General features: G+C 44.2%; 1 protein-coding gene across 4 annotated transcripts in view; it reads left to right on the forward strand.

Moving 5' to 3' along the window:
- The first annotated feature begins 221 nt into the window (after positions 1–221).
- Positions 222–19,887, forward strand: part of LOC113919618 (sterol 26-hydroxylase, mitochondrial) — a 44,785-nt gene continuing 25,119 nt past the window's right edge. The window contains exons 1-4 of one of the 4 annotated variants that reach the window (XM_027589038.2): positions 222–894; positions 7,339–7,451; positions 9,339–10,282; positions 11,757–11,846. In XM_027589038.2, coding sequence (XP_027444839.1) covers positions 10,019–10,282; positions 11,757–11,846 — 354 coding nt within the window. In that variant the 5' untranslated portion in view covers positions 222–894; positions 7,339–7,451; positions 9,339–10,018. Of the gene's footprint in view, positions 895–7,338; positions 7,452–8,689; positions 10,283–11,756; positions 11,847–19,887 lie in introns of those variants that run through there. The other 3 variants (XM_027589037.2, XM_027589040.2, XM_027589039.2) reach the window with 3 other exon arrangements.

Raw genomic sequence — 19,887 nt, forward strand, 5'->3', positions numbered from 1 at the left:
CAATCTTGTGTGTGTGTGAGAGAGAGAGAGGGAGGGAGAGATGAATTGTTGAAATGGTTTTGTAACTTGTTTTTGTTTCTTCTTAATGAAACATTGTGAGCATTTTAATACAACCCTTGCTCTTTTCACCATATCAAGCTGCCTCTTGTTTCAATAAATTCTTTTGTGTCAGGGTAGGAAGCCCCATTCAAGGGTCAGAATATAGCAACTCTCCCAGTGGCTCCCTTTGCATGGGTGGCCCTCCCCCATTAAGGGAGCAGTGGCTGAAATGTTTCATCTCATTCCTTTTTAGGAAAGACCAACACAGCAGAGAAGAAGAGTCATTTATTTGTTTGCAAAAAATTTCAGGTTTAGATGTGTGATGAAATATTTAGAAAAAAACTTACTTGGTTACTGAGAGCCAGAATTCCTGCTCCGAAGAGCAGATGGGTTACCTGAGGTGGCAGAAGGGGAGGCAACGGCGAAGAGGTCTGGTGAAAGGAAGTCAGTCCAGGGAACTGTAGAAAGCAAGATGGAGTCCCTCACGTCAAGCAGTGGCCTGTGTCAAGCAATGGTGCAGGCAGCTGTGGGCATTGCGGTTCAGACCAGGTATTGCTGAGAGCAGCCCCTGCCGACGACGCACCCAGAACAATAAGCAGCAGAAGGAGAGCAGGTCTGCAAACGCCCGGCACTGACTAAATCCCCGGTAAAAGGGAGGATTTTTGCAGCAAATGGTCAGACTCTGGACACTGAGCCTTCTGCGTCTGACCACTTCAGAAAGGTAGCTGCTGCCAAAGGCTCTGCCTGATTGATCTCTGAACAGAACCGAGATCCTTGCTGGCCTGAACACAATCAGCAGTCAGTGCCGAGAGCAGACCCGGACCGGACCTGGACTGGACCGAGGCCTTATCTCAGGTGCGACTCAGACTGAGTCTTTTGATTCATTAACGTCCTATACCTGTTCTATCTTGTTTGTTGTGTGACTTGCCTTGTGCCTTGCATGACTTTTTTTTTTTTTAAAGGAGGCTCCCCACCCAACGCAGGGCTTGAACTCATGACCCTGAGATCAAGACCTGAGCTGAGCTGGTATCAAGAGTTAAACCCTTGGGGGCACCTGGGTGGCTCAGTCAGTTGAGAATCTACCTTGGGCTCAGGTCATGATCTCGGGGGAGGGGGAGGTTGGTCCAGGGATCAAGCCTCTGTCCAGCTCCCTGCTCAGCGGGGAGCCTGCTTCTCCCTCTCCCTCTGCCCCTGCCCCCCGCTTGTGCACACGAGCTCTCTAAAATAAATAAATCAATCTTAAAAAAAAGAAAGAGGCAGTGTACCAGTTTGCTCAGGCTGCCATTAAAAAGCACCACAGACTGGGCGGCTTAAAGAGCAGACATTTATTCTTTCAGTTCTTCTGGAGGCCAGAAGTCTGAGATCAAGGTGTTGGCAGGGGTGGATTTTTTTCCCTATGATCTCCCTCCTTGGCTTGTAGACGTCCTCCTCAGGTGCCTTCACCTGGACTCCTCTGTGTGTGTCTGGGTCCAAATCCCCTTATAAGGATGTCAAATGTATTAGTTTAGGGCCCATTCAACCTCACTGAACCTTAATCACCTCTTTAAAGGCCCGATTTCCAAATATAGTCACATTCTGAGGTACTGGGGGTTAGGACTTCCACAAACAGTTTTAAGGGGCGGACACATCAGTCTGTAACAAGCAGTATTTCAAAGGAGACTCCACTGGCCCAGGAACAGGTCGAGAGAAGAGTGGGACATAAAGCAGGGAGTGAAAACTGGCACACACAGATTTTGTTTGGACTGATTAATTTGTTTATTAAGGCTGTAGGGGGTTTTCTCATAAAAATTCTGATGTTTTGGCTTCTTGCCTAAAATCTAAAGCTCCAGCCACATGGGGCCTGCATTCCTGCATGGCAATGCTTGGCTGGGGTTGGGTGGTAGCTGTCCCAATTCCCAGCACTCCCCTGCTCTGCTCTCCAGCCTGGTCTGCTTCACCTAAAGCCATTAGGGTTTTTGGCACCTGGGCTGGAGAGTATAGACGTAGATCCAAATTCATGTTCAAACTGAAGAAAAAAATGTATGTGATATTTCAAACCTATGGGGAAGCACTGTGTGGAAGAACGGGCCATGCTGTCCCAGCCCCGATGAGAGGACCATTGTTGACTTGAGGAGTTTAAGGCAGGTGCTTTCCTCTGGGTGCCTGAGAGTGCAGCCCTTAAGCACTAGCCTAGAGCTTCTGTGATGTCGGCAGTTCCCCTGGGCCCCAAGAAAGGCAGGGGAGAAACCAGCTGCTTTGTTTGTTCTTCAGCAAAATAATGGCACTCACTGATTCTATTAATTTTAAGAGGAAATGCTCTGGCTTCGATACGGTTTAGACTAAACCGTCTTTAAGGGGAAGAAAAGTAATTTGTCTCGGGTGAGATGCTCGCTTTTAGAGGTCAGCCAGTAGAGGAACGATGCCAACTGCCCAGCCGCCAAGCTCACGGGCGGGAATACTGTGAATACAACAGGAACCGGAGGGTCTTCCTTCACCATCTCCTGGGAGCTGGGTGCCCACCCCCCTGCGCCTGTGGGGCCACTGGCTGAAACTCAGGGTTGAATGAAACTATCAAACTAAGACTCAGAACCTTAATCTGAAGAAAAGAATCCAGGTTCCTTGGGAAAGAAGTGGGGTTTTCTCAAGGAAGGGAAGTAGAGTTTCTCTACTTCGAGACTTGAAGAAGAGAATGCAAGAGGGACCAGGAACAAACCAAGTTCTGGAGAAGCCAGTTAGAAAGCTGTTCGAGAAGCATCTGAAGCACGGAGTCATGAAGGTCTAGGGCACCAGCTGCCCACCCTTGGGCAACTTGAGGGAGAATGTGTGATTCTCCTATGTAGCGGTTCCCTTCTGGAAATGTCTTTTTTGCTAAAGGATCATAGGTTGTCTGCTCTGTTGGTCTTGTGAACACTAAAGAGGCAGAGTGGCATGACGTGGAAGGGTATGTTCCTTCCCATCTCCTCCTGGTCCTCAGTGAAGACAGAGGGTCACCCTCGGGTGAACTGTAACCCTAAGCTGCAGGTGGTCATTGTAATATCAGAGGATAATCCTGAAAGCTACCCGGCACCGGGACACCTGGGTGGCTCAGTTGGTTAAACAGCTGCCTTCGGCTCAGATCATGATCCCAGGGTTCTGAGATCAAGTCCCACATCGGGCTCCCCGCTCAGCAGGGAGCCTGCTTCTCCTTCTGCCTGCCACTTCTGCTTGTGCTCTGTCTCTCTCTCTGACAAATAAATAAATAAAATCAAAAAAAGAAAAAAAAGCTACACGGCACCAAAGCAATGTTCTGCAGTGAAATGGAAGATCAAATCTGCTAAGTCTTATAAGTTAAAGAATCCTGCTCCCAGATGGGAGATGGGGGTACCCAGCAAACTCCCGAGCTATTATATAATAAATCATGTTGGAATAATTAGATGTTATTTAATTTAATGATGTAGATACATTAACACCCTAGGTCACACCAGAAACAAAAATTCATTCCAGATGGATTGGATTACTCGTGAAAAAAATATATAGCATATAAAAAACAAAACTATCAAATATAAGGTAAAATATATGAAAGTTTTTTCTTTCTTTTTTTAAAGATTTTTTTTTAAGATTTTTTTCTTTATTTATTTGACAGAGAGAGACATAGCGAGAGAGGGAACACAAGCAGGGGGAACGGGAGAAGGAGAAGCAGGCTTCCCGCTGAGCAAGGAGCCCAATGCGGGGCTCAATCCCAGGACCCTGGGATCATGACCTGAGCCAAAGGCAGATGCTTAACAACTGAGCCACCCAGGCGTCCCTATGAAAGTTTTTTCTGCTAACAGTGTTGGGGTAGTCCCAAGCAAGATATGAAACCAAGAGGTCATAAAAGGAAAAAAATGCCAGGCTGGACTACACAGAAATGAACAAAAGATACTTTAAATGCAACCAAGATATAGGGAACAGATGACCAGAAGAAAATACTTGTAATATATAACAGACAAAGGTTAATCTCCCTAAATAGGAAAAGAACACCAACACACTGATAAGACAAAAAAAAAAAAAAAAAAAAAAACTCGACAGGAAAAAGATCAAAGGATATAATGAAGGACTTCATAGAGAAATAGAAATGGTCAATAAGAATATATTTTTAGAAACCCTGAGCCTTTATAATATTTAAAGGACTTCACATTGAAGTATCAGTATGACCCTTTTACCTGTAGGTGAAAAAAGTTTTGTAAATACAGATTAAGGTCTGGAAGAATATGCACTAAACTCTGCACAGTATTTCATTCTGAGGGAATATAACTGAGGAAGCAGAGCAGGGGTCTTTTATTGATTTTTCATGTGGTGAGATTATGGGTGATTTTTACCTTGGGGATGTTTTGTTGCTGTACAATTTAATTCCTTGGCAAGCAGTGCAAACATAAATTCACTACTTTCAGGGGGTTTGGAAAGTTTCTGTTTATTTTAGTTTTCAAAATCACAAAAAATGTATGAGTTAATTAGAAGAATCAGGCCAGTTTTTACCTATTCTCAGATCTCAAATTTTCTTACGGGGGGACGGCAGAAGGAGAGGGAGAGAGAGAATCTTAAACAGGCTCCAAGACCCTGAGATCATGACCTGAACTGAAATCAGGAGTCAGATATGGAACTGACAGTCATCCAGATGCCCCTACAGCCAATTTGTATTCACACTATTTGTCCTTGTACTTAATTCATGGATATCTTCAATTATACATTTTCCCCAACATACATCTTTCTAGATACCCCCCCCTACTGAAAATAGAAAAGAAAGAAAACAAAGAAGAAGGAAAGAAAGAAAAAAGAAAATGCCATATATATATGGCTTTGATTATTTTAATACATTATTATTGCTTTCACTAAAGTTTTGACTCTAGTGAGGACCAAAGTGACCAGGATAATAGATAGCCAGGCATCACTCTGGGAAACAAGTTTTCAGAAAGGTCAAAAGAAAACGTCCTTGCTATGTGACTTTTGAATAAGCCACTTGAAAAAACTAGATATTACATGTACATATTACATAACTCAAAGAGTCCAAGAGAGTGTGCTGGGGAGTTGTGTGCCTGCTACCTTTGTTCCTGAGGCAGATAATATTACAAATCGTAATATCTGGTATATCCTTCCAGAGACAGTTTACGCGTGTGCAAATGTTGGCTTAATTATAGCGTAGCTACCGGGCACCTGGGTCGCTCAGGTGGTTAAGCGTCTGCCTTCGGCTCAGGTCATGATCCCAGGGTCCTGGGATCGAGTCCCACATCGGGCTCCCTGTTCCTTGGGAGCCTGCTTCTCCCTCTGCCTCTCTCTCTCTCTCTGTCTCTCATGAATAGATAAATAAAATCTTTAAAAAAAAATAAAAATAATTATAGCGTAGCTACCATAACACTGGTTTGCGTCTTACTCTTTTTACTTAAAAAAATAGATCTTAGAAATTGTTGTATATCAGTATTATCGATAGAGCTGTATCATTGTTTTCAACAATATGCAAATGCAAATGATTTCAGTCATTGAATGATGGTTAACCATCATTTACCTCATTAGTCCCCTACTGATGAGCATTTATGTTGTTTCTCATATTTTATCTGTTCAAACAATGCTGTAATAAATATCCCTCCGTGGGGCCTGGGTGGCTCAGTTGGTTAAGCAACTGCCTTCAGCTCAGGTCATGATCTCAGGGTCCTGGGATCGAGCCCCACATCGGGCTCCCTGCTGGGCAGGAAGCCTGCTTCTCTCTTTCCCACTCCCCCTGCTTCTGTTCCCTCTCTTGCTGTCTCTCTCTCTCTCTCTCTCTGTCAAATAAATAAATAAAATCTTAAAAAAAAATAAATATCGCTCCGTATTTGTGATTTTGCAAATGTGCAAGAATTTGTAGAAGAAATCCCTGCACTTAGGATTACTGGCTCATAAGGTAAGTGCAATTTAAATTGTGAATGCTCTGTAGTAATTTGTATTCCTTTGAACCATGATTAAGAGTTTGTTTCCCTATACCTTCAACTACATAATGATATCAAGCTTTTGATCCCTGTCAACCTCATAGGTGAAAAATGGTTTCTTATGTAGTTTTGATTTCTCTTTCTTTCATTGCAAGTGAAGTTGAACATTTTTGTATATGTTTAAGGCCATTTATATTTCCTCTAAGGTATCCATTTATTATGTCTTAATTTTATTCAATTTCATGTATTTAGTTTTAAGCGTTCATTCAAATTACAAAAATAATTTTTGCTATTTAAAGATTCGCTTGCTGGTTAAGAAAAAATCCAGCTACATGGTATTTATGAGAGATACTTCTAAATCAAAATAACTGGAAATAGAGGGATGAATAAAGATATATCAAACACATGAATAAAAAATAAAGTAGGAGTAACAATAGTAAAACCAAAGCAATTTAATATTTTAGATTTATGAGAGGTGCTGTTCATCAAGAATATATAATAGTCATGAGCCTTTATGAATCTAACAACAGATTTCAAAATATAAAACAAAAACTGTTGGAAATACAAGAAAAAAAATTTTTTAATACAGCTTTTTTTTTAAAGATTTTACTTATTTGTAAGAGAGAGAGAGAGAGAGCACAAGCAGGGGGAGCGACAGGCAGAGGGAGAAGCAGGCTTCCCGCTGAGTAAGGAGCTGAGTAAGGATCCCAGGATCCTGGGATCATGACCTGAGCCAAAGGCAGACACTTAACTGACTGAGCCACCCAGGTGTCCTGAAATGCAAGAAAATTTGATGAATCCACAGATACATAATATTTTGGGGATACTAAAATGTATCTCTCAGAAGTTAACAAATCAAGTAGACAAAAGTAAGTAAGGTTACAGAGGATCTAAATAACAAAATTAAGTTAATAAACAGAGAATACATATTTAAAAAAGGCACATGGAATGTTCAGAAAAAGAAACAATTATGAGACTATAAAAACATTTTGATAATTCTAAAAAGACCATATACAATCTGACCACAATATAATAACTATAATTTAATAACAAAAGAATGGAACCTTTCAAAACAAAAAACAAAACTGCAACTATTTGCAAGAAAATAAAATCACCTTTCTGTATGACTCTTAGATTAAAAAGAAAATCAAAATGGAAATTACAAACTATTGGGACATGAATGACAATAAGGGAGAATGTTTAGTGAATCTTGTTGGAATGGCCAACACAGTAACATGTGAAAATGTATAGCATTAAAAGCATTTATCGGGAAATCAGAAAATTTTACTAGGCAGTTTTTTAAAAAGGTAAGAAAATGAATCTGGTGTGCGGGGGGCGGGGGAGAATAAAGATAAAAGCCTACATCAGATTTCTACTGTTAATACTGGACTTTCTTTCTAAGGATAGCTAGAAAAGCTACATGACTACAAATATGTCAAGCATTTACTTGAAGCATCAGCATCAGCGAACACGCAAGGTAATAAGACAATAGAACCAGAAGATGGAAACCCAGAGGTAAGTTAGGCATTATGTACCACTTTTCTATTAGTGGTATTTCCCATTTTCTTTTCTTAAGCTTTTTTTTCTTTTAAATATTTTATTTTTTTTCATTTTTTTTAAAGATTTTATTTATTTATTTGAGAGAGAGAATGAGAGACAGAGAGCATGAGAGGGAGGAGGGTGAGAAGGAGAAGCGGACTCTCTGCCGAGCAGGGAGCCCGATGTGGGACTGGATCCTGGGACTCCAAGATCATGACCTGAGCCAAAGGCAGTCGCTTAAACAACTGAGCCACTCAGGCGCCCTCTTTTAAATATTTTATTTATTTATCTGAGAGAGAGAGAAAGAGAGATCACGAGCAGGGGGGAAAAGGAGACTCCCCACTGAGTAGGGAGCCCAACACGGGACTCGATCCCAGCAGCCTGGGACCACAACCTGAGCCAAAGGCAGATGCTTAACTGACTGAGCCACCCAGGCGCCCCCCCGCCCCATTTTCATTAGAGGAAGCTGAGTGGTTTAGCCTCACAGGGCTGGGTGAAGAAACGTTGGAATCCATGATCTCTTATACCCAATTTCAGGTAGAGATCCCAAGGGGTTAAAGGACTGGGCTAGACTGGCTTTCTAAAGGATTGCAGCTTGGCTTCAAAGAATCTCAGTTCTGAAATTGAACTAGGCTGATCCTGGTTTGCTTGTGCCTTCAGGCAACGGTGAGAAACAAAAGTAAATCTTGCCTGAGGAAAATGAAATCATCCTAAACCTTAATGAGCTCCACCAGAAACTTAAAGAATGCATTTCTCTGGCACACAATCAAAAGCAACCAGGCCCAGGAAGAAATACGGCAACATGAACAAAAACCACTAGAAACAATGGACATTAGAAACCGTTTCATGTAGAACCCAGATATTGGAGTTATTAGTCATAATTCTTAAAACAACTATTTTTACAAAATATAAGGGAATAATAAAAGATAAAACTAAGAATTCGGACATAAAACTAGAAATATAAAAAAGGACATAGATTTAAAAAAAGCTATTCAAAATTAAAAACTGAAAAATACAATAGCTGAAATTAAGATTTAACAGCAGGTTAGACACAGCTGAATTGAGGATTAAGGAGCTAGAAGAGACAAGAGAATTTTTAAGAAGTGCAGAAGAGGGACACCTGGATGGCTCAGTCAATTAAGCGACCAACTCTGGAGCTCAGCTCAGGTCTTGATCTCAGGGTCCTGAGTTCAAGCCCCACTTGGGCTCCACCCTGGGTGTGGGGCCTGCCTAAAAACACAAAAGTTAAAAAAATGCAGGAGAGAGGTTAAGAGACAGGAAGGATGGGTCAGAAGGCCTAGAATAGGTATAATCTGAAGTTTTAGAAGGGGGGGTGGAGACAAAGGAATGGGATTGAAGAAATGTTTGAACAGATCATGTCTGAAAAGCTCCCAAAGTGATGAAAGATTTTCAGTCACAGATTTAAGAAACCCTATGGCCCCAAATGGGATAAATCCAAACATAAGTCCACACCTAGGCCACATTAACTGACCCTCTAATTGTTGCCCCTTTGAACCCAAAATGCCCTTTCTCCCTCTGGCTGTTTGTAAATAACCAATTCTTCCAATGTTCTTAGAACAAGATTTACCATCCTGCTTTTAACTTTTTGAAATAGAAATAACTTTTCAATGTACTTTGAATATATAGGAGACAAAGGATTCATGAAACACTACTCTTTCTTCTTGGCAGTATTTTCTGTACTATTTTATTCTTTTCCATCTTATTAAAAAAATAATTCTGGTCACAGTCCCTAAATCCGGGCTCAACCTACGGTTTGGAAAACCCTAAGGAGTGTGGAGAGAATAGAATTGCATTAACCTTTAATATGTAAATTTGTTTGTCTGTTTGGCTTTCACCCTCCAGGAATCAGATGACCTTGGACACGGGCCAGTTTTCTTTTCTTTGCTGTGCTCTGCTTTGTTTGCTTATTCTTTTTTTTTTTTTTTTTTTTTGCTTTGCTTTGGGGGTGGTGCGCATTAGGAAAAGCCGGCGGCCAGTTAAATCTCAGCAGCCGGTTCCTGCTCTCGGGGAAGGGAGGAACACTGGCGCTAGGGCGCTCTGCCGTGGCGAACCTGTAGGTCAGGCGAGGGCCCGGCTCCCTGGCTGGGGCTTCCTGGCCTTGGAAGTGCCCGGAGCTTCCGAGAACTTTGCTGTACTGCGAATGAAATGTCAGACCAAAGAACTTCAAGTTCTCCTTGAGAGTCCGCGGAAGTGCAGGGTGGGGAGTCGCGGAAGAGGGGGCCGCGATCGGCGCTCTGGAGATATCGGTAAATCCCGGGGTGCAACCTCTGCAGTGGTGTTGGCCGGCGCCCCCCCCCCGGGCCGCAGGCTTACGGCTGGAGGAGGTGGCTTCTGTGTGTTCGTGAGGTCCCGTCGGGGAGAGACCGAGGACCGCGAGGAAAAGTGAGCAGTAAGGGGCCTAGCCGGCCTTCGCCCGGCCCACCCCCGGCCGTTGGCGCCCTTGAACCCGCCCCTCCGGATAGATCTCTGAGCGGGTTCCAGGCGCTCTTCACTCGCGGTCCAAAGGCGCGGCGGCGCGGGCCATGGATCCCCTGGCTGCGCTGCGCGGCGCGAGGCTGCGGTGGGCGCTGCTGGGTACGCGGGTGGCCCTCCCTGGCCTCTGCCCGCACGGGGCCAGAGCCAAGGCCGCGATCCCCGCCGCCGCCCGGGTTACCGCCGAGACTCCTGGAAACGGGCCTGGCGACCGGAGACTGCGGACCCTGGAGGAGCTTCCAGGGCCCGGGCAACTGCGCCTCTTCTTCCAGCTGTTAGTGCAAGGCTACGTTCTGCAGTTACACAAGCTCCAGGTAACCGAGCGGGGCGGGGGGATGGGGGGGCGGAGCTCGCGGCCAGGGTGCGCGGGGGTGAGCATCGGGACAGAGAAGCTGGAGTTGGAGAGATGTTGGACAAAAAAGTGAAGGACACGAGAATTGAGCTCAGGACCGACGGGAGCTATGGTCCTAGACTGGACATCTGTAGGGATTATGTGTAAAGGGTAGACAGAAGCCTTTGAACTGAAATGAATAGGTTCAGGAGTTGGTAGGGCACCAGGGAGGAGGTGACTTGGGAGCCAGGTTCCCAAATGAACAGAGGTTGAGAGAGGCAGGAACTGTCTTGGTAACAGAATGGCAGATGTAAGTGTCTAAGTTGCCAGATGTGGTAGAACCACTATTTAATTCCGAGATGATGTTGGCTCCCGTAGACTTCTTCCAAAGGAAATGGCTTCGGGTAGGATTACAGACATCTGGCAATTTGCACGATAGATTTTTCCATAGGGAGAAAAATGTCACTTCTCAGGGAGTGAAAGCAAAATCGTAGACGTTTAGGAAAAGGTGCATTTTTGTTGTTGTTGTTACTAAAGAATCAGTGTCCAGTAAGAAGAGTTTATTCAGTGGAACACTGAGGCAGGGATGGGTGGATATCCCACTGTGAACGGATGGAAACTGGAAAACCCAACGTGGGTTAAGGTGGAGAGGTTTTAGGAAATGAACTGAAGAGATTCATCTGGGATCTGTCTTCCTCATGACTATTACAAAGTATAAACCCATCCACTCTGCCCCAGGCATTTTTCCAAGTGCTGGGATTCATTGAGAGGCAGCCAATGCCTTCATAGTTTATATGCTCAGTTGGAAGCTTACATCCCAGGGTTTATATGCTCCTTTGGGGGAAGGAGGAGGACAAGGGTATGAACAAGTCAATAAACAGCTCATTTCAGAAAGAGAACTTGAGTGCCCTGCGAGGAGAAGCCTGTCCAGCGTTGGGGGCGGAGTAGGACCTTTGATTCATTTGCCCTCCACATGTGTGGTTCACAGTGATTGGCAAGAGGAACGGGCAAGCTCACCTGCTGGGCTGGCGAGCAGGCTGGTTACCATGTAGCTGTGTGCTGGCCAGTAGTCAAAAACTCAGAGGACTGTGGGCACTGGGGATGCGACAGGCCTTTTGACGAGGGCCTCGAAGGTCAGACTGAGGGCCCGGGTTCCTCTGAGGGGCTTCGATGGGCTCTTGAGCGGGCCTGGGGGCCAGATGGCCTCCAAGGGACACTGTCCAGGTTATGATGTGTGCAGTAGGATGGACTAGACAGGAGAGGTAGAGAGGGCCTCGGGACAAAGGCTCGGGCGTGGTGTATCCAAACCACCCTCCAGACAAAGCTGGACCAGGAGTTGAGGATGAGGGGGGGAAATGACTCTGAGGCTTTGAAGCACTAAACTGACCAGTGTCTGTGCACGTGCATCCTCTGTACCCACCCGGGCTCCTGCTCTCTCCCGGGGCCTTCTTTGTTAGCTCCTGTTTCCAAGACTTGGTGGACAGCTCCCAAGGCACTCAGAGATGGTTAACAAATCATTCCTTCCAGGCGCAGCTTCAAGAAACCAAGTAAGCCAAGAAACCAGAATCCTGTAAACTTTTCCTACTTGATTTAACCTCTGGAAATATGAGAGGCCCAGTGAATGCCCCAAGGGTGATGACTAAGGATTTCTCATCACTTCTTAGGGAGAGTTTACTGGAAGGTTTTGCTCAGGATTATCTCTGGAGCAGTAACTACCAAAGAAATTCTAGACCATCCTAGGAGGTGGAGGAAGAAGCAGGAGAAAGCCAGGAATGTGTAATATTTTATTTTATTTTAATGTTATTTTATTTTATTTTATTTATTTGAGAGAGAGGGAGAGAGAGAATCTCAAGCAGACTCCATGCTGAGCACGGAGCCCAACATGGGGCTTGATCTCACAACCCTGAGATCATGACCTGAGCTGAAATCAAGAGTTGGACGCTTAACTGCCTGAGCCACCCAGGTGCCCCTTTTACTCTTTCTTTGAGATGGATTCCTGTAAGTAAATCCAGAGTCGTCTGCTTAACTGACTGAGCCGCCCAAGAGCCCCAGGCATGTATAGCCTTTTAGAGCAGCCAGGGCTAGGATCTAAGAGAGCCCCCTGGCTCCAGCCCCTGTCTCCCAGAGATCTGGAGTCACATGAATCTTCCCAGGGCATTGATGGAAAATACATTAGCCCTTCCCACTACGTGTGGCTGGTATGAGTTAATAAAGAGTGGAGGGCTGCACATCTATAAAACCCAGTTAATACCCCTATTGAGGAGGAGGATACATTTCAGTGACCCACTTTGTATCAGTTCAAATTTATTTGGTTGCCACTCACACTGGCTTCAGGTAGCTTTATTGGCTCCTATAACCAAAAAGTGTAATAGTTGGATGCCCTTCAGCTATATGGTTTGCTCTGGAGATTCATGAGATCATCAAAGCTACAGTTTTGTTTTTCTGCAGTTCTCTCGGGTCTGCTGTCTTGCAGAAGTTGGTTGACTGACCTGGGTTAATTGCCTGTATCTGAACCCATCATAGTGGCCAGAGACATACTCTAATTAGCTTAGACACATGCAGGCTCAGCCCTAAAGCTGGGATTGGGGTCCCTTCCACCTAAACCACGTGAGTACTGCACAAAAGGCAGAGGACTGGAGTTGATAGAAGGGCAGCTGACCACAATATCCCCTGGACCCTCAGTTGTCAAAAACTGTGCATCACACACAAAAATAATAAAATCAGCTCAGGGAAGCATTGTAGGACTTAAGGGGTGGAGTGGGGATTGGAACATGTGAAAATCGTGCTAGTCCATAAATGCAGTTCCCTTTTCTTTAACTAAAATAATACCAAGAGTGCTAGAAAAATGAAATGTGAACGTATATTAACTTTATATGTAGATTTATATCAAATTGGTCGGCCCAGAGAATGATGAGACCAGTTACATATTCCATAGTTCTTATTGTGGACTGCCTCGGTTGGCGACCCCTCGTGTGCCCCACAATGCCCTATGCGTGTGTCATTTCATACACATGGTTCTCTCTCTCTATCTTTTTTTTATAGTTACACATATTTTTTCCTGTGATGAGAACTCTAAGATCTACTCTCTTAGAAACGTTCAAATATACAATACTGTATTAATAATTATAGTCACCAGGCTGAACATTACATCCCCCGGATTTATTTACCTTGTATCCGGAAATTTGTATCTTTTGACCCCCTTCATCCATATTACCCCCCTCCCACCTGCCAGCCACCAGTCTGTTCTGTGTATCTATGAATTCGGTTTTGTTTGTTTTGTTTTTAGATTCCACATGGAAGAGAGATCAGTCAGTATTTGTCTTTCTCTGACTTATTTCACTTAGCATAATGCTCTCAAGGTCCATCCATATTGTCATACATGTCAATTTGACCTTCTCTTGTGTGGCTGAATAATATTCCATTGTATATATACCACAATTTCTGTATCAATTCATCCATCAACGAACACGTAGATCACTTCTGGGTCTTGGCTCTTGTAAATAATGCTGCCATGAACATGGGGTGCATAGATCTTTTGGGTTAGTATTTTCTGTTTTCTTTAGATAAATACCCAGAGTGAAATTGCTGGATTACAGGGTAGTTCTATTGTTGATTTTTTTGAGGAACCTCCATACTCTTCCACAAGGGCTGTACCAGTTTGCATTCCCACCAACGGGGTGCAAGCGTTCCCTTTTCTCCACGTCCTTGCCAACACTTGCCATCTCTCGTCCTTTTGAGGTTCATTCTAACAGGTGTGAGATGCTATCTCATTGTGGTTTTGATTTGCATTTCCCTGATGATGAGTGATGTTGAGGGTCTTTTCAGGTACCGGTTGGCCATCTGTATGTCTTCTTTGGAAAAATGTCTACTCGGATCTTCTGCCCATTTGTGAGGCAGATGGTTTTCACTGATATTTTCTATTGTCTTTTTAGTCTCTATTTTATTTATTGCCATCCTGATCTTTGTTATTTTCTTCCTTCTACTAACTTTGGGGTTAGTTTGTTGTTCTTTTTCTAGTTCCTCGAGGTGTAAAGTTAGGTTGTTTATTTGAGATCTTTCTTGTTTCTTGATGTAGGCATCTATCACCACGAACTTCTCTCTTAGAATTGCTTTTGCTGTATCCCATAAATTCTGGCTTTCACCACTCTTTGCCTCCTTTCCCTGAAGCCTGCATTCCATTCTCCGCTGGACATCAGCATCAAAGGCCAGATCAAAGGCCAGATGATCTGTGACCTTCTGAACCTGGCAGGCTTTGCTCGAGGGTGTCATGTCCAGCTCCGGCAGCTCCAGCGCCAGGTCAGCCTCCTCCTTGGCTGTGGCTCAGCCGGCAGCATGAGCAGCCCCATGGGGACTGTGGGAAGGAAGGGTGCCCGGGCGCCCCCTCCTGCTCAGTCTCCTGTGCTGCACAGTCTGCCCCTATAATTTATGCATGCACCACTGCCCTGTCCGTGTCCCTTAAAGCATGTTTGGTTCCCCTGCTCGGGAATCTCCACAGGGCCTGGGCAATCAGCTTTTAACTCTTCACAGGGATGTCGGAGGCCCCAGCCTCCTTTTCCCAGGCGCCTCCTCCTCTTTTAAGGTTTAGGGTGCTGTAATTCCATTTTCTTTCTTTCTTTTTTTTTTTTTTAAAGGTTTTATTTATTTGTCAGAGAGAGAGAGAGAGTAAGCACAAGCAGGGGGAATGACAGGCAGAGGGAGAAGCAGGCTTCCCGCCGAGCAGGGAACTTGATGCAGAACTCGATCCCAGGACCCCGAGATCATGACCCAAGCCAAAGGCAGACGCTCAACCGACTGAGCCACCCAGGCGTCCCTCATTTTTTTCCTTTTTATTTTTTTAATTTTTAAAATTTTTATTTATTTACTTGAGAGAGAGAGAGAGAGAGAGAGCATGATCATGGGGGAGGGGCAGCAGCAGAGGGAGAAGCAGACTCCCCTCTGAGCAGGGAGCCCGATGTGGGACTCGATCCCAGGACCCTGAGATCACCACCCGAGCTGAAGGCAGATGCCCAACCAACTGAGCCCCGGCGCCCCTGTATTTCTATTTTCATTTGTCCTTAGGTATTTTTTTTCTCTTTTGGTTTCTTCTTGGTTATTCAGTAGCCTGTTGTTTAATCTCCACATTTTCGTGAATTCTCCAGGGTGTTGGGTGTGTTTGGGTTTTTGTGTTTTTTTTGGTAATTGATTTCTAGATTCATACCCTTGTGGTGACAAAAGATGCTTGATAAGATTTTAATCTTGTAAGACTTGTTTTGTGGCCTATCATGTGATCTCTCCGGGAGAATGTTCCCTGTGCACTTGAGAAGAATGTGGATTCTGTTGTGTTTGAATGGAATGTTTGGTATATGTCTGTTAAATCCGTCTAGTCTGTTGTGTCATTTAAGGCCCATGTTTCCTTACTGATTTTCTGTCTTGGTGGTCTGTCCAGTGGGGTATCAAATTCCCCTACTATTATTGTATCACTGCCTATTTCTCCTTTTAGGTCTGTTAATACTTGTTTTATCTATTCGGGTGCCCATGTTTTATATCATCACCTGTTTATATGGCTTAGAGGCTGGGCTGATAAGTTCTGAGGGCTGGGCCTATGTCTTTCCCACCTCTTTGTCTCCCAGTGCCGGAGACAGGCCTGGGTACAGGGAATGTTCTCAGTAATGTTTAATAAAAAATAAATTTCAGGGGCGTCTGGGTGGCTCAGTCGGTTAAGCGTCCACCTCTTAACTTTAGCTGAGGTCATGATGTCAGGGTCGTGAGATGGAGCCCCATGTTGGGCTCTGTGCTGGGCGTGGAGCCTGCTTGAGATTCTCTCTCTTTCTCTGCCGCTCCCCACTCTCCCTCTCAGATAAAAAATAAAAATAATAAAAAATAATAAATTTCATGTAACAGCCAAAGGACTGTGACGGATACCGAGCAGTGGCTACATCTGGTGGCAAACTTTGTGAGTCTCTCTTCAGCTCTTGGGTCTGGGTTATGTGATGTTAGATGGAGTAAAGAAGAGACAGTGAGGGCGATGGGCAGATGGAGTAAGCCTGACCCTTCAGGTCTCAGCTTTTTGAGTTCAGAAACTAAATTTCATCAGCAAATTCAGCATGGGCAGACTATTAGAGACTGACCAACATTGGCCAAACCCACAGAAACAGATAGTGGACTGGAGTGCCCACGTGTTTATTTACTGGAGAAGCCAGCCCTCTTGGGGATCCTAATACTCCATCACATAGAAACCCTGTATTCTAGTTATCTATTTCTGTGTAACAACCTACTCCAAAACATAATGGCTTAAACCAATATTTTGTTACACTCCTGATTTTGTGGGTCAGGAATTTGAGCAGTACACATCAGAATTGACTTATCTCAGCTTCGCAGTGTAGTGGGCTTCAGTTTGAATGGCTAGTGATGGTTGGGATGGCTCGAGTGGGGTGTATTTCCGGGCCTCAGGCCTGGTTTTGGGCTGGCTTCCTTAGTTTTTCCCCATGTCACAACTCCTAGGCCTGGAATTTCCAAGATAGTTTCTTCAATTGCATGTTTGGTCCCTGGGCTGGTTTGGCCACATCAGCTGAATCATTCTCTCTCTCTCTCTCTCTCTCTCCCCATGTGGCTAGCTTGGGCTTCCTCACAGCATGGTGGTCTCTGGATAGTCAGAGTTCTTACAGGGTACTGGCTTCCCCCAAAGTGAATTTCCAAGGGCTAGAAAATGGATGTTGCCAGTTTCTTAAGGCCTGGGCCTGAAAACTGGCACAGCATCTTTTTGACTGTATTCTACCCATCAAAGCAGTTACAGAGCCCACCCAGATTCTAGAGGAAAAGACATAGACCTCACCTCTTAATGGGAAGGGAGTCAACGAATCTGTGGCCATCTTTAATCCACCACATCCTTTTCCTAGGATCCAGGTACCTAGAGAGAGAAAATAGTCATTACATTAGTGGATTGCTTGGTGTGCAGAGACCCCAGAATGAAAGGAGTAGAATCATATGGAAGGAAATTTCATCTAGGCTTTGGAGAAACCTGGTTGAATGTGCCTCTCTTGTGCCTATCCATTAGATTAAGTATCTCTCTTGAGAGATGAATGCTGCCAAATTCTTGCTGCTTGGCTCCCCTCTTCTGGGTTTTGTAATGGCCACTCCCATTCTGTTAACATATTCTTTCTTCAGTTTGGCTAATACCATTGATTAGTAGATTTTCTGCCCCAGGACTCCTGTTACCATCCAGGCTTTCAGAGATTATCCTCTAGTTACATTTATTTGGCTCTCAGTCTCATCTGGCAGACATGATAGGTTGTCCTTGAGACTATGGCCAAATTGGGTGGGTGGCTTTTAAGCCTCAGGAGTGGGCAATTTGAAACCAGGTATTAAGGTCAAAAGTGTGAATCATACCAACTTAGCAACTGCACTGTGGAATTTTTATCTTACAGGTACAATTCTCTGGTCAAAGAGAATACCAAATACTCAAGGTAGCAATATTTCTCATTGGGAAAGATTAGAATGACATGCATGTCCCAGTAAGGGACTATTTGATTATAGCATCTTCATACGATGAAATTTTATGCAACCGCTAAAACAGCCCACAGCTCTATGTGTATTACTATGAATTGCCTGCTAAGAGATGGGAAGAAAGTAAGGCACAAAACTGTATATATATGCATGTATATATTTAGTAGGTGCATAAAATCTCTCTGGGAGGACGCACCAGAACTTGGTAATGATGGTTGCCTCCGTGTGGGGTCTTGGCGTTGGAGACCAGTTAGGAGGAGGTCTTACCTTTAATGTGGGACTGCTCTGGACCTCCACCAGGTTTTCTCTATTACAGTGAAATTACCTATTACAGTAAAAACAACAGCAGCAGCCAAAGAATGGAAAGCAGGGGATAAGTGCATGTGCTTCCTGGTCTAACATAATATTTTGAGGTCCTCTGATGGCCCTTCCTCTTGCACCCTTGTTTGGCTCTGGGTCCTTACTTTCGATTTCCACCTCTGTGCTACATCCTCTTTCCAGTTCTGTATCCGCTGCTGATTGCACGTTCCTTGTTCTTGGAATACTCTCGTTCCGCCCGCCTGAGACCAGCCCGGCATGTAGGCAATGATAGGTATAGTAGAATACTATTTCTGTAAATTAAAAAACCACACAAAAATACTATAGGCTGTCATTGGATCCATATATATGTAGTAAAATTATATAAACGTTGACGGAAAGGATACATTTCAAATTCAGAATAGTGGGTTGTTCTGGAAAGGGAGGGCGAAGGGAAGGATAAGGAGACTTCAAAGTGTTTTCTTTTTTTTTTTTAATGTTTTCATTTTTGAAAAAGACTTGAAGCAAATATGACAAATAGTAACAGTTCTTCATTTTGGTGGGTGGGTGCATGTGTATTTATAATGTTATTTTCTTTAACTATCCACATTAAAATATTCATAATAAAAAATACAAGTAGTCCTGCTCATCCTAAGTCCACATGGAGCCACTGATCTCGGAGATCATTCAAGGCCAGGTTGAGAGCAGGGGTCACCGGGGAATGCTGTTAATTATCTAGCACCTTCTGTCCCTTGGAAATGTGAATTCCACTTGTGGGAGGGGGCTGGGGCTAAATTCCTGATGACACTTTGACAGTCCTGAGACATGACTGTCCCAGCGAGGCTCCTCTTCACCTTTGACCCCAAGTGGGCCTTCTTTCTGCCACATCTGTCAGTGTAGGCAAAGGAATGACCTGTGCCTACAGTTACCTGTCTCCTTCTGTTTATCCAACTGATGGCTGCCAACTTTTAGGGGCAGGCTTGTTGGTACCAGAAAAGCAGTACATGGTGTTTGTGAGTTTACTTTTGTCCTCAGCGCTGTTTGCTTGCTGTTTTCGTGGGTTGTTTTTTTTTTTGCTGTGCCGAGAGCCTCCCCGAGGAGTCCACTTGTCAGTACACCGAACAGGCCATTAAGTAGGAAAATAGAATATTGCGATGTGGTATCTGTTTTTCCCAGGGGAGATTTTAGATGATTTTAATGTTCTTTTTCCCCCCCCTCTGGTAACAGCTTTATGGAGATATAATCACGTGCCATATCATCCACCCCATTGAACAATTACATGGCTTTTAAGAGATTCACAGACTTGGACGCCTGGGTGGCTCAGTTGGTTAAGCGACTGCCTTCGGCTCAGGTCATGATCCTGGAGTCCCGGGATCGAGTCCCACATCGGGCTCCCTGCTCAGCAGGGAGTCTGCTTCTCCCTCTGACCCTCTTCCCTCTCATGCTCTCTATCTCTCATTCTCTCTCTCTCAAATAAATAAATAAAATCTTTAAAAAAAAAAAAAAAAAAAAGAGATTCACAGACTTGTGCAACCGTCACCACACCAATTTTAGAATATTTTCATTGCTCCAGAAGGAAACCTTGTGCTCTTTAGCATCACCTGGACCCCATTCTCTCATTAGCCCCTGGCAGCCACTCATCTATTTTCTCTGTCTATGGATTTGCGTGTTCTGGATATTTCATACAAACAGACTCATTGGACATGTGGTCTATTGTGAGAGGCTCCTTTCACTTAGCGTGCCATTTTTGAGGTTCATCCACGTTGTGGCCTATATCAGTACTTTGTTCCTCTTCATGGCTGACTAATA

Source organism: Zalophus californianus, chromosome 3 (genome assembly GCF_009762305.2).
Source record: "Zalophus californianus isolate mZalCal1 chromosome 3, mZalCal1.pri.v2, whole genome shotgun sequence".
Lineage (NCBI taxonomy): Eukaryota > Metazoa > Chordata > Mammalia > Carnivora > Otariidae > Zalophus > Zalophus californianus.